The sequence below is a fragment of the Carcharodon carcharias genome, chromosome 2 (assembly GCF_017639515.1).
Source record: "Carcharodon carcharias isolate sCarCar2 chromosome 2, sCarCar2.pri, whole genome shotgun sequence".
NCBI lineage: Eukaryota > Metazoa > Chordata > Chondrichthyes > Lamniformes > Lamnidae > Carcharodon > Carcharodon carcharias.
Genome location: NC_054468.1, coordinates 31,945,258 through 31,959,530, shown reverse-complemented (window position 1 = coordinate 31,959,530; position 14,273 = coordinate 31,945,258). Strand labels below are relative to the sequence as shown.

Below are 14,273 nucleotides of genomic sequence, written 5' to 3'. Positions count from 1 at the left end.
TGAGAACGAAACATTCCAAAATCCCTCGTCTTGTCCACAAAGAATTAAAGTATCCTTGGAGTGGTTCACACAACACCCACTTTTGTTTTAAAAGCACTCACTGAAAACATTTTCTTCTTTCAACATTATAGGTTCATTGGTGCTTAATGTTTAACATAATATTTTGTGTTGGGAAAACCATATCTTCACAAACTGTATTTTTCTTTTAAAACTTGGAAGGACATTACATTATTTTGTCATAAATTCGCCTTTGGACTGGGAGCAACAGTGCCTTTTCAAATTAAAACACCTGACCAGCAGGGTACTTGAGAGGGAAGAGCTGTTTGTTTGCTTTTAACTGCGATCACTTCAATTGATGGGGTAAAAAACTGAAAAAAGGCAAAGGCTAGTGACTTACTGGCAATCACATGACAGAAGCAAGCTTTAAGCTTTTGATAAAAACAAAAAAACTATGGATGCTGGAAATCCAAAACAAAAACAAAAACAGAATTACCTGGAAAAACTCAGCAGGTCTGGCAGCATCGGCGGAGAAGAAAAGAGTTGACGTTTCGAGTCCTCAAGACCCTTCGACAGAACTTGAGTTCGAGTCCAAGAAAGAGTTGAAATATAAGCTTTTGAACCTGTTGTTTTTCAACTCAGTTTTTTTGAGGAATAAGCGGAGAAGGAAGGCTACCCTAACTGACTCTCCCACGCCTTGCTTGAAATTCCATGTGGGGTTATCAACCTGTAGCTCGAGAACACAAATCTGAGTGTAACTTGTCTGCATTTAGAAACCTGCAAAGCTAGGACACAAAGAACCGATCCAGCTCTATATATTCCTCTAAGCCAAAGCTCTTTTGGTGAGAACCTCCAGATATCTAATGAGGCCAGCAGCCCGTCTTCACACAGGGGACATCCAGATTGACTGTGCTGAACCCTGTGAACTTTATCCTTTTCTTGTAGACTCTTTTTCTAACTGCCCATCTTTGCAGAAACTACTTGGGCGTCCTTGGTCTGTGCGCATGCGTTGAAGAAGTTTTAAGCGATAGTTATACTTCCATATCACAATTGGGTTCTAACTAGTTCTTGCAACTTGTTAAAAAGATTTGTTTTATAATAAATCAATCATTGAGTTTATTGAAAGAAGCCTGGTTAAAGTCTCTTTTACTCTGGGTACTAGTAGTGAACATAAACAATTGGCCATTTTTGTTAGTAACTTAAACTTTCAAACTAATGGTATGATCGGAGGAGTACTGGGGCTAGATAATCTGCGCACTCCTCTGATCCCAGTTGCAATATTTGTGACAAAACACATCCTATTTACAATAAGTGCTCTGTATAAATTTGAGCAAGACATTTTACAATAACAAGAGATGAAATGGAATTAATGGGAGTTGGAGCCAGTTCCACAGGATTGGTCCAAGATAACTGTTTAAACATTGTTTTGGATGTTTTAATTTATTTATAACACATTTTAAGACCTCACCAAGTTATGACTGTAGAATAATTAGGCTATACAGTGGACCATACATCACCAGAGTTCCAACTGGCAGCAAAAGGAACACTGGAGACAATTCTGAACAAAATGAAAACAGGTTGAAAGGTTCCACTCTGTTGTTACTATTTTCCATTTAATTAATGCAATGAGATGCAGAAAAAAAGGAAACTTGAAACATGTAGTGTTTTTAGGACAAACAACCTGAACTGTAGTGAAAGAAGGGACATTTTCAACATTGGTATAATTTCCCCCAATAATTTGTTACCTTCTCTCCTCAAGGCACCAATTTAAACCAGCCATGACTTTGAATGCTAGAATTTTGACTCCAGTATTTTGCCTTCATGACAATTCTTCATTTACAAGTTAAGCCAGCTACATCAACAGGACGGGGAATTTACAATCAAACAGTGTCTTGTCCTCCAGTGACATCCATGTTTGGAAATTTTCCAGCAAGGGTCATTAGATAGCAAGATCAGGCAGACATTTTCCCCATTCCGAGCCCAGATACTAAGGCCAGTTATAGCAAATCATCTCTCAAACTGACATCAACAAACAGACCTTCCTGATCTATGAGGTTCAGTAACACACAAGGTGGTGTATTTATCTAAGGATTCAACATAGAAAATGCCGTCTTTGTGTTCTGTATTTCAAGAGGTTTTCTTTTAAAGAATTATGTTGGTCTCTGACACCAAATAAAATATATTAAAGTCCATCTTGGGGCAGTGAATATTGAGATTGACACAGTTGGATAATTCTTAGAGAGAACACCAAATATAGAGTTGGCAATGGATAACAGGATCTGATAATTACTCTTTAATCTAATAATATACAGATTAGGCTGCCACAGCTGATAAAGCTTTGGAATGGGGTGCAGAAGTGCTATTTCTAGCACAAAAACTTGCTCTGAAGTATTACATTTGTTTGACTGAGAAAGGTACAATGCCAGTACCCAACTCTTTCAAAAATAACAGAACACTTTTTGGTCTGTCACCTGAGGCAATATTCCACTACCCACCACCAACTCCCCAAAGGCTTAGCACATAACTAAAATAATTAAGTATGCTTGCAATTGAAATGCTTTAACACAAAAGTGCCCAAGATCCCTTTTATGAAAAATAAACATGCAATACAAGAGTACACAATTCTTCACAGCCTTACCTCAGAGTTAGCCAGACTAAGAGCCCCAGTCAGTGAGAAATGTAAAGGAGGTAAAGACTAATGCTATTCAATCCCGTAAGCAAAAACTGAACTTATGATCTTAAAATCAGTTAACAAGTAAAACAAAACTTACCTGGCAGAAATAGAAACATATTGAACTTGAATAAAAATATAAACCCACATAGTAAAAATCTAACTTTGTCCGCTCCTAATAAAATGCTTACAAAAGCAGAGTAATCCTCAAGTCATTTTTCATTAACAAGTCATTTTTTGCACACATCTGTTACCAAAACACTCAGCTATAGGAAATACAATGATATCCACGGATAGAACTTCCCACTATCTAAATGTTGATTTCTTTTCACCCTCTTTTTCAGCTTTATAAATATTTTTCCATTCCAGTATCTTTTTTTATTGGTACACTTCAAGAAACTGATCAATAAAGCATAAGATAATCAGAGTGGCATTGACACAGAAATACCCCTGTAGAGAGGAAGGACACAGAGTCAGTCCCCCGGCTAAGATTTCAGTCTCATCCTGCACAAAGATGCAGAGTTGAGGCCAGGTGATTTTTTGGGGAAGGAGGAAGAGAGTCTCCATCAAACCTCTGTCAGCTAGTCAACAACAACACTGATATCAGCCTGCTTACCTTGGAAACGTGGGACAATGGGGGATATCTTGCACCTAACAAGAGAACCACCTAATGTAGTTAACTGAAATACAAATTGGTTTTGATTTCCAGGCCTTCGAATGTCCGTGTTCATTCTCTTTCATGATAGCAAGATGCAATTCCTGACACATAACTGTTTTGGTTCAGCTGAAATTGACTTTATTTTTGGTGATAAGAATATAGAAGTCTGACCTCAGTGTGACTTACTAGTTTAAGAAAACTCAAACTTAAATTTATTTAATATAATCTTTCCTCCAGTTCACAGTACAGCAATTGCACTGATGTCATTATGTAAAAAAAGGAATCATTTGCAATGGTCTCCAGCTATTTCCTATGTTAACATTTAATATCTGATCTTTCAGCTCTAGTTAAATACTGTACTGATATTTTCATTTCAGAACATAAGCTGGCATGTTTACTTACAAATGCATGTTAGAGAAATGACCCAGTTACAAACACTTGTAAGAAACTTCAGCCTCCATCTAATGTTTATATACAATTTTACACAAGGCCACATTTATGTTCTCCTGCTTATCAAATTTCTAAAATTGATCCAAAGGGTTTACATAGGAAATATTGCCAGAGATTTTAAAACCTGCTTTTGCATGGTAATGATTTAAAAAGTAAAAATAAAGATGGAAAACCAATAACCATGAACCTCCCCCATGCCAGCAGAAACCTACGAACCATTAGAGAAAGCAACAAAAACTAGCTTAGAAAACAGATGGAGACAAACGTGAATGGAGAGGATTTTCCGGCACTTACTCAGGCCTTTTGTTCCCATAACGTCGTCGCCTAACCCGGGGATCTCCTGTAGAGTAGTCCCCAGACAGCAAGCAATAAGAAAAAAAAACAGTCACAGAAAAAAAAACTGTCAGTGGCACATAACAAGACTACTACCATGACAGACAGTTTTGTGTGAACGTAACTGGTTTGCTGTTTCTTAACCCAGGATTTAACCATAAAGTCTCAGCACATAGATATATTAAAAGTTGGAATAGCCATACCAATTTGTTAAAAATGAAGAGAGGACCAGTTGTATTCAGCAAAAACATGTTGCCATGGTAACACAGTAAAGGTCCCTACTTGGAGATTGACCTTCTCTGCAGGTGTATCTGGTTGTAGCTACTTACGTTCAAGATCACTGGTTTCCTGCTCACTCTGCTCCTTGTTCTTGTAGAAGGGAAATTTTCGGGAAAAGATGTTCTTTTTACGCTTGTCATTGAATGACTGCTGAGGAAGAGAAGGAGTGGCAAAAAAAAGGGGTGTCTAATGTCCACGTGATCAATGCCCGACCCTAGAAACACATGAAAACTGACTCGGGCCACCATCCTTGCAAATGTTTTTTTTTAAATAAATTTTGTTTTAATGCTAACTTTGCCAAGAAAATGAGGGTGCACAATATGTATCCTGCACCTATAGCAAATATCCTTCAGACTGTGACAGAAAATCTGTAAAATCCAGGAGATTTAGTCAATTTGAAATAGTCAAATCTTTAAGGTGAGACAAAAATACTCTGGCCTTAGAGTCACTTCCACAAGAGTAAGATCGGTCAAGTTCTGCATCTGAGACAATCAAAATAAAAAAGAAAATGGTCAAGATGGATATTTTAAAAAAGTTGGCAACAGTAGGGATTTAAAAAAATGTCTTTTTGCAAGAGACAAAGAAAAATCTTCTAGAAACAAGACAAACTCAGATGGACTGAAATGAACAGAGCTTAATTTTGAAGATTGTGAAATGAGACAGGGTGAGAGATGTGGTTGACTGCATGCTGTCTTAAAACTAAATTCTTGATTATTAATCTTTAATACAGATTGTTGCCAACTCTTAGCAGGAAGTTCGTTAATTGAATCCACAGCCAATGTAGTACAATGATAGCTAGTGATCAAAGTGCACCAAAATAATAAAAATCCAATTTCTGAGAATTTCAGGTGAATTCAAAAGCTTGGTTTATTCACTCCATATTAGAATATTGATATCAATGGATAACAAGTAATTCACATAAAGATGATTAAAACCAAATCTTATTCCAAAATAATTTTGCCCAACTTTATGAGACATTTGTCTAGATGGAAGGAAAGGAGAGACTTTAGAGTAAGCTTAGCAGAATTGTGAAAGAGCTAAGTGGAAGAGGAGAGAGAGGGACAGAAAAGAGAAAGTAATAGTAAGCGTGAGAATGCACAAGAGAGAGAGTTAGAGGAAATTAGAGCATTGGAAAATTATTGTACGAGACAGCTACCTACACAGATAGCTCTAAATAGAGGGAAAGAAATAAATGAAGATGTGCACCAGGGCTTTAGACAGAGAATACGTTTTATTAATGTATATAGCATTAATATTTAAGTGACAAAACTCAAGAAGAAAGTAAGTAGGATCCAGTGGTTGTGATGCTGATTGTTCAATGTTTGTTACCCTGGCTGCATTGCTTGAAACACAAATCATTTCCCTTCCGAATTTAAGATTTGGAAAATAACAAAAATGTGTGAATTAAAAGAAATCTTCATTTGAATGCTAGGTAACAAATTTGAAATCCATCCACTTTACATCTAGTAATACCAGTTGAGGGAAAAATAATGCCCATCAGTTTAAATCTAAAAATAACATCAGGTGTCTGACTAAAGCAAACACCCAAAGCGAAAGAGAAATTGGATTTTGAGCTGTAAAAGTTATTTTGTTTAAAAAAAGTAGAGAGCATGCATAGCGTGCTAAAGCCTGGCATCTGTGAAGCCATGCCAGTGTTTGAATGTGGCTAAATGAGACAGCCCTGTGGGATGCAGATCTTCATCAATGGCAAGCGTAGTTTTTTTTTCCTCATTCCTTTTGGTACATATTACATGCATTTTCTGCGCATGTTAGTACACAACTGTTCCAACCACATATGCACACAGAATTGTTTTTCATTCTAGCAGGGAATACCATTATAAGGCATTTTCTATAAATCTACAGCAATTGGAAGAACAGTGCAGCATGCTGTTAAACTCTTTTGTTCACTCCTGGCTAAATGTTTTTGAAGAGCAGTGGTTCAGATTTCTTCAGGGATGCCTATAAAAACATCTGACATTCCAACATTATATATCAAAAGTATAATTTTAAATGCATTAACTTTGTAATTTTCAGATTATGAGTAAGTAAAAGATTTCTGATTGGGGAAGGATTACATTGCAAAAGGTGATATTTAATTAAGGCAGCTCCACCCTACTCTTTATCCCATCCCCAAAGTTAACAAGTAGCAAAAAAGATTGTGGTCACATCACCAAATACTTGAAGAGTTGTGTTTTTAACCTCTGGTGGTGAGCTTAAAAAACTTAAACATAAACTGCTACTCAGCATTCTATCCTGGAGTGTACCCAGCTGATGCAGAAAGAATTTTCTGGTTTTTCAGCATGAATTCTCACCAAGAGTTGCTGTGACCAAGAGAGATCACGGATACTGAGGAGGAGGAATGCAAGTTAGAACTCTTCAGGAATGAAAAGCACTTAAACGCATAAGTGCCAAAGTTAACTTGTTTTAAGAAGGTATCCCTGACAGCTGTAGCTGTGGATTCTAACCTTTTTCATTGAAAACTGTTTCTATAAACCAGTACAAAAATACATAGAACATTAGATGATTACTCATCATAAATGTGCATTATTTAAGGTAATGGTCTTTCCCTATAACACACTAATTCAGAGCTCCAACCACCAGTTATTCAAAAACATATTTTAAAAAACAGAAAATGCCATACCCATAATCTAATGATAATAATTCACATTTATGGATGTGCATTTATCTTGGTTTTAGGACACTGGAATTAGTTTTGATCTCCAAATTCTCCTCGCCACTAAAATGTGTCTCCAGTGTGCTCAAAACCCAAGATAAATGCACCATCACTATTCATTAATGCCTGATTTTAAACAAACGGTACATGGTCATGACATATTTGCTGACGCACATAATAGGAACAGTCCATCCTTTAAAATTTTTATTTTCCAATTCAATGGTCATGGAACTTTAAGAAACTGAATCAAGAAACATTTAACCTAGAGCGTCAGCCATGGCTCAGTTGGCAGCACTCACCTCAAAGTCAGAAGACTGCAGACTTGAGTTTTACTCCAGAACTTGAGCACAACAATATAGGCTGAAACTCCAATGCAGTATCGAGGGAGTGTTGCACAGTCAGAGGTGCCATCTTTTTGAGGAGAGTCTGTCCTCTCAAGTGACCATAAAAGGTCCCAAGGCACGATTTGGAAAAGGAGCTTGGGAGTTATCCCCAGTGTCCAGGCCAGTATTTACTTCTCAATCAACAGCACAAATAAATTATTTTGTCGCTATCACTTTGTTGTTTGTGGAATCTTGCCATGTGCAAATTAGCTGCATATTGTCAGAGAATCCAATTCAAAAGTACTTCATTGGCTGTAAAGCACTTTGGGACGTCCAGTGGTCATGAAAGATGCTATATAAATGCAAGTCTGTTTTCCCCTTTTTTGAGATTTGCAACATATAAAGGAATTGAGATTTTGCCTTTATTGTGGTGTTATCTTGTGTGCTTTGTGCAGTTTTTTTTTTGGGGGGGGGGGTGGGGGAGACAGTGGAGGATACCACACCATAGCTGGGGAAGGAGGTAATAATAGGATGGCTCAAGACTCAGCCTATGCTTGCATTATCCTTGGAGACAGAACTGACAGTATAGCTAAGGGATTGCAGAGACTCTTTTTCCTCTTATAGTTGTGACTGCTAAAGGTGGGAGGTGACATTAGGCGTGAGCAGGTGTAGAGATGAGTGTGGGAACAACAAAGGTGCTGTTACCTTGGGAGAGGTTTCTAGTGTTGACCATAATTACGAAACTTAGTTAAGAGCAAATTTCACCCGACTCCAACTCCAATCCCTCTCAGGTTAGAGCAGGGATGTAGTGATGGAACTTTATAAAATGCTGGTAAGGCCACAGCTGAAATTGTGTACACATTTCTGGTCACCACGTTACAGGAAGGACATAATTGCTCTGCAGAAAGTGCAGAGAAGATTTAAAAGGATACAGACATGGTTTGGAAATTGTAGCTATGAGGAAAGATTGCATAGGCTGGAGTTGTTTTCCTTAGAACAGAGGAGGCTGAGGGGTGACCAAACTGAGGTGTACAAAATTATGAGGGGCTTAGATAGGGTAGACAGGAAAGACTTGATTCCCCTAGCTGAGGGGTCAATTACCAGGGGCCATAGATTTAAGGTGATTGGTAGAAGGATTAAGGGAGACATGAGGAAAAACTTTTGGAATTCACTGCCTAAATCAGTGGTTGAGGCTTAAACTCAACTCATTTAAAACGTACTTGGATCTGCATCTGAAGTGCTGTAATCTGCAAGGCTACAGACCAGGTGCTGGAAAGTGGTATTAAAATGAGTGGCTAGTTTCTTTTACTGGCCAGCACAGACATGATGGGCTGAATGGCTTCTTTCTGCACTGTAACTTTCCTATGATTCTAGATGAGGTCCTTGGAGTGGCAGAAGATAGCAATTATTTAGTGTTTTTTTTGGCTGAGCCTCTTTCTCTTTCCTTCCCCACCCCAACCCGATCTGAATGGAATAGTGACAATGGAAATTCCAACAGAGAGACAGCAGTGGAAGATCTGACTGGGAGCACTTTTTAATTGAAAAAAAACACACAACTTACATTGGCCTGTGGAATCTTGGGCAAGGTTTTTTAAAAATTCAATGTTTAAAATTTAACAGGGGATATTCAAGATTAAAAGTTGAAACCTGTTTGTAGCGTTGTATTTTACCTTTAGTTCGATGTGGCACTGCTATAAAGTTTCTCAAAAAAATGTAAACATGTTTCACCATATCTGCAATTGTTTTGAATGCTAAGAAAATAAGTTGCTTGCAGAAACAGTGCTTTTACCCAAGTGGTGAGGTGGTCAGCAATTCAACTATTATCCTTTAATGTTCAATCAAGAGGACACTGACTACTAGACTTGGTCACCTATTCTAATAGAACACTAACACTAATTAACTTTGCAGATAAATAGCCAGGTGTTTAACTACCCCACCCATGGGAGGACTCAGCCAAAAGCACAGAAATGATCAGTGAAGCACACCGTCACTTAAGTGCTGCAGAATTATATGGAATATGCTTAGATTTTTGCTGGAACTCAATACCAACTTGCATTTATCTAGCACCTTTAAAACAGAAAAAAATACCCAAGATGCTCACCCTCCAATCACACTTTATACCACAGACTAATTGCATTGTGTGGAAATTGGCTCAAATAAAATGCATCCATAAATACACCAATAAATTTGAAGGAATAATACTTTACTGGATAATTTTCCCAGCTTGTCTTCTCTGTTCAGGAGTGCATACTACATACAGTGAAACAACTCAATGCTCTTGAGACCTTTTGTTAAAAAAAGTTCCAAAAATTCAGGCAATTTTAATCAAATAGATAGACTTTCAAATCCTCGTAATGAGCGTAAGCACTTTTACATGCAGAGGAGCACAATATGTAAAAAAAAAATCTTCTCCCATTACACTTACCCCTTTATCTCTTGATTTTGAATTAAATTTCACTGTCTTTAACCTGGCTCGTTCTTTCTTCTCAACTCTTATTGAGAACAAAATAACAAGAACAAAAATTAAGAATGGAACAGCGTATGATCAAGTACTCATAAAGCTATGTATTTTAAAACTGAAGCCTATGTTTTCATTACCAAGCACACAGAAGCATATGAATGCAGCAGTATTTCCACTACCAATACTATCAAGAAAGGCACATTAAAAATTAACCTACTTACAGCTGAACAGACTCAAGACTGTACAGCCTAGAAACAATAAGTACAAAATAGCATTGGCAGCAAAATCTGATTCACTTAACAATTTAGTTAAACATATCTGAAACATGTTGGGAACAACTAGGTGCTATTTACATACATATTTTTCTTGAAACCAGGCTGTGGGAAGGCATGAGCTCTGCAAATCAATTCCTCACATTCACATCGAATTCCCAACCCAAACCTTGCTGCCACAAGTGGCATCAACTGGGTAACAAGGAATGTTGTACAAAAAACCACCAAAAAGGAGAGTCATGTTAGGGCTGCCCTTTCCCATCTCCATGCAGCAATTAGTGAAGGATGCAACAAGGTCTCTGGTTCTTTTTACTGACCTGAATAGGTGCAGATTAGTGGGAAGCATGTGCAAAAATATGGGAAAGTAAAATTAATGTATAAAAAAATGAATAGATACCATTCAAAGGTAGTGTTCTGATTTTCTTACACCTAGTTCAAATGGATAGTTCAGAACATCAATCAATTTCCTTCATGTTGTTTGATACTACTTAGAAGCTGAAACGTTACAATATAGCTGCAATTTCAAATCTAAAAATGGTAGTCAGTAGTAAAAAATGGAGCATTCAATCCATCCCATTTCACTCTGCTGTTTAGACTATACACAGCACTTGCATTCATCATCCTTTGGACTTTGAACTAAGTTGCATCACACTTATATTTTTTCTGAAAACCTCAACTAAATCAATAACTCAATGTACTAAATCCTACTTATTTTCATAATAGTCAATACTCTACATTAGAATTGTAAATGGTGAAACAGTTAAATCATAAATAGCATTTAGTCCAAAGCTTTCTTAATTTTTAATATTGTCTCCTCATTTCCCTTTCTCACTAAGGGCCCCACCATCTATCTATCCATCAATTTGGTTCTGAACTTACAATCTTGGATTGTATCTCTTCCCACCCCAAGAACCATTTTAGCTCACTTAGTCATTTATAATTCATTCTAAATTGTGCAAGGTCAGATTAAGATTAGATGTTGGGTAATGATTCTTTTCCCAGAGAATAGAGGTGATCAGAAACAGGCTGCCAACTCAGGTGGTGGAAGTCGATTCACTGAATTTCTTGAAGCGAGAATTGGGCCTGTTTCTGGCTAGAGTGGAGCTCACCCCTTATAAAAGGGTAGGCATAGCAGAGAAGTTATGGTTTGGGTAGCCTCCTGGACAAGATTTGACTGCCTCGATGAGTTTAGGATGAAGCTCCCAGATTTTCTTTCCCTAAAGACATTATTCAACCTGACTAGGAATATCAATCCATGGGATAATAGCTACTTTGGTTACTTTCAAAAAGCAGATCATTGGGAGTTAAAAAGATGTGCAGCCACTAAAGAACCTTACCCTAGAATATTCAAATTATGAACTTCTATAGGCAAAGGTTAATCCACTGTTCAGTACATATTGCTTTGAGCTGAACTTTGTTAAAGCCAAGTAAGGAAGAATCTGTTTCACAAGGTGGGTAAAAATGGCAAGTGATGATGTTGAACTAAGTTGAAGGACATTACAGCTATATGGCTAATTAACAAAAACACAGAAACCCTGCAGCACACTGTCAGAGCAGTGCAACTCCATTTTAGAATGAACAAAGGTACATGCAATTTAGATAATTGCTACCATAACAGGTATAAATAAATCCAAGTTTATCAGAAGTTCTCGTGGTATTTACAACCTCTTCTGGGGCTATCAGCAAGGTTTTAACAAAACAGCAAGTCAAGCTGAATAATTAAAATTAAAAATATGAAAACAATCCAGAGTGAAATTGAGTCAAATTTTCAAGTGAATACACAGCCAAAAATGTCTGAGCAGGTCTAAATTCCAAATAAATTTAAGACCCTTTAATTATTTGCTCTTTGGAAGGGAGGGGAATAATTTATACTTCAAACCTGCAGTAACACACTTCACTTCAAGCAGGATTCAGAGAACAGAACATTTTTTAAAAAAGTTTAAAGATGAATGATCTGACTTGTTAGTGATTACCAAAGAGGTGGGAGGGAAAGCCAGAAATTAGGCCTAGGCGGCTGAAAGCCTGACTGTTATTGGCAGGGCACCGAGTGGAGCTTCCAAAAGAGTTAGCATTGGAAATGTAGAATCCTAGAAGGGTTATAGGACTGGAGGAGGACCAAAGATTTGAATAAAAGGATGGGAATTTTATAAATCGAGGCACTGTGGACTGGGAGCTACTGTGGGTCGGCGAGCATGGTGGTGACTGGCAGTGGGGAGTGTGGGGGGGGGGAATGGCAGGGAGTAGGGATTGGTGCAGGTGAGGAAACAGGCTGCACAATTTTGTTGAGCTCACTTTATGGACAGTGAAAAACGGTAGGAGGCCACAGCCTGGCGAGCATTGGGATATTCAAGTGTGTTGGCATTGGTGAGGGATAAATATTGGACGGTACACAATGAAAAATACCCTGCTGTACTTCAGTTAATATCATCGGACCTTTTACGTCCACCTGAGAAGGCAGAATGACCCAGGGAATCATAGAATGGTTACAACACAGAAGGTAGCCATTCAGCCCATCATGTTTATGCTGGTTCTCTGCAAGAACAACTTGGCTAGTCCCACTCCTGTCCCTTTCTCCCCTGTAGCTCTGCAATTTTTTCATTCAGATAATTATCCAATTCCCTTCTGAAAGATTCCCAACTGAATCTTCCTCCACATGTTCTAAGGTCGTACATTCCAGATCCAACTCTGTGTTTAAAAGAAGAATGTTTTTCCTCAAATTACCTTTGGTTCTTTTGCCAATCACCTTAATTCACTGGTAACTGGTTCTTGACTCTTCTGCAAATGGGAACAGTTTTGCTCTGTCCATGCCCATGATTTTGAACACCTGTACTGAATTTTCTCTTCCCCAAGGATAAAAACCCCAGCTTTTCCAATCTATTCACAAAAACTGAAGTCCTCATCCCTGGAACCATTCTTGTAAATCCTTTCTGTATCGCTTCTAATGCCGTCACATCCTTACAAAAGTACAGTGCCTAGAATTGGACGCAATGCTCTAGTGGAGGGTGAACGATTATTTTAATATTGTAAGTATATTCACTGTAACTTCTTTGCTTTTTTAGTCTATGCCTCCATTTATAAAGCTTAAATTCCTTTATATCCGATTAATGTTTTCTTAACTACCCTGCCACCTTCAATGACTTGTGCACATATACACCCAGGACCCTGTTCCAGCATCCAATTCAGAATTTCACCCTTTATTTTGTATTGCTTTTTCTCATCTTCCTATCAAAACAAATCAATTCATACTTCTCTGCAATAAATTTCATTTGCCACCTGTCCACCCATTTCACCAGCCTGCCAACATCTTCTTGAAGTCTGTCCCTATCTTCCTCACTGTTCACAATATTTCCAAGCTTTGTCTCATCTGAAATTTCTCTCAGGGTCATCTGGTACATCTGATGCAGTGCTGGTGAGGTACCAACTTCAAACACTGCCAGCCTTTCTATACCTCCTCCAAAATGCAGCATCTGTGATAATGCAGCCCTCCCTCAGAACTGCACTGGTGTCAGTCAAGATTATGCCCTTGGCCTGTTGTGGAGTATGGACCCATGCACATGTCTCCAAGGCAACAGCACTACCACTGAGCCAAAGCTAACACCAAGAAGAGCATTCCATCTTAAAAAGAAGTTTGCTTGTTATATTTGTAACCATTTAAACAACACTGATAGAATGGGGAAAGTAATAGATTTCTAAATTGAGCTAATTGGAGATAAATGAACAAGGAGGAGTAGGCCATTCAGCCCCTCGAGCCTGCTGCGCCATTTAATAAAATCATGATTGATTTGATAGTAAACTCAAATGTGCACCCCCGCCTACCTCCAATAACCTACGCTCGCTTGCTTACCAAGAAATCTTTCCACCTCTTTCTTAAAAACATTTAAAGACTCTGCTTCCATCGCCTTTTCGGGAAGAGTGTTCCAAAGACTCACGACCCTCAAGAGAAAAAAATTCACCTCATCTCAGTTTTAAATGGGTGACCCCTTATTTTTAAACAATGACACCCCTAGTAAGACACTAAGGGAAATGCTGTAAATCTCCAGGCGCCAGATACACAACTTCACAGTTTTAATCTCTAATTGTCTGATTACAAACAACATTGTTATGTGAAATCAAAAATTGATGTTAAGTATGACTATTGTAATCCAAATAATTGTC

At 37.9% G+C, this 14,273-nt stretch overlaps 1 protein-coding gene across 7 annotated transcripts in view; it reads right to left on the bottom strand.

Moving 5' to 3' along the window:
- The window catches only part of dlg1b (discs large MAGUK scaffold protein 1b), a 386,920-nt gene that overhangs the window by 21,062 nt on the left and 351,585 nt on the right, over positions 1-14,273 (bottom strand). For 4 of the 7 annotated variants that reach the window (XM_041206085.1, XM_041206028.1, XM_041206047.1 and 1 more), the window contains 2 exons: positions 9,811-9,877; positions 4,439-4,538 (listed from right to left, as the gene is read on the bottom strand). In XM_041206085.1, the coding sequence (XP_041062019.1) occupies positions 4,439-4,538; positions 9,811-9,877 (167 nt within the window). Of the gene's footprint in view, positions 1-4,070; positions 4,117-4,438; positions 4,539-9,810; positions 9,878-14,273 lie in introns of all 7 variants that reach the window. The other 3 variants (XM_041206057.1, XM_041206066.1, XM_041206037.1) reach the window with 2 other exon arrangements.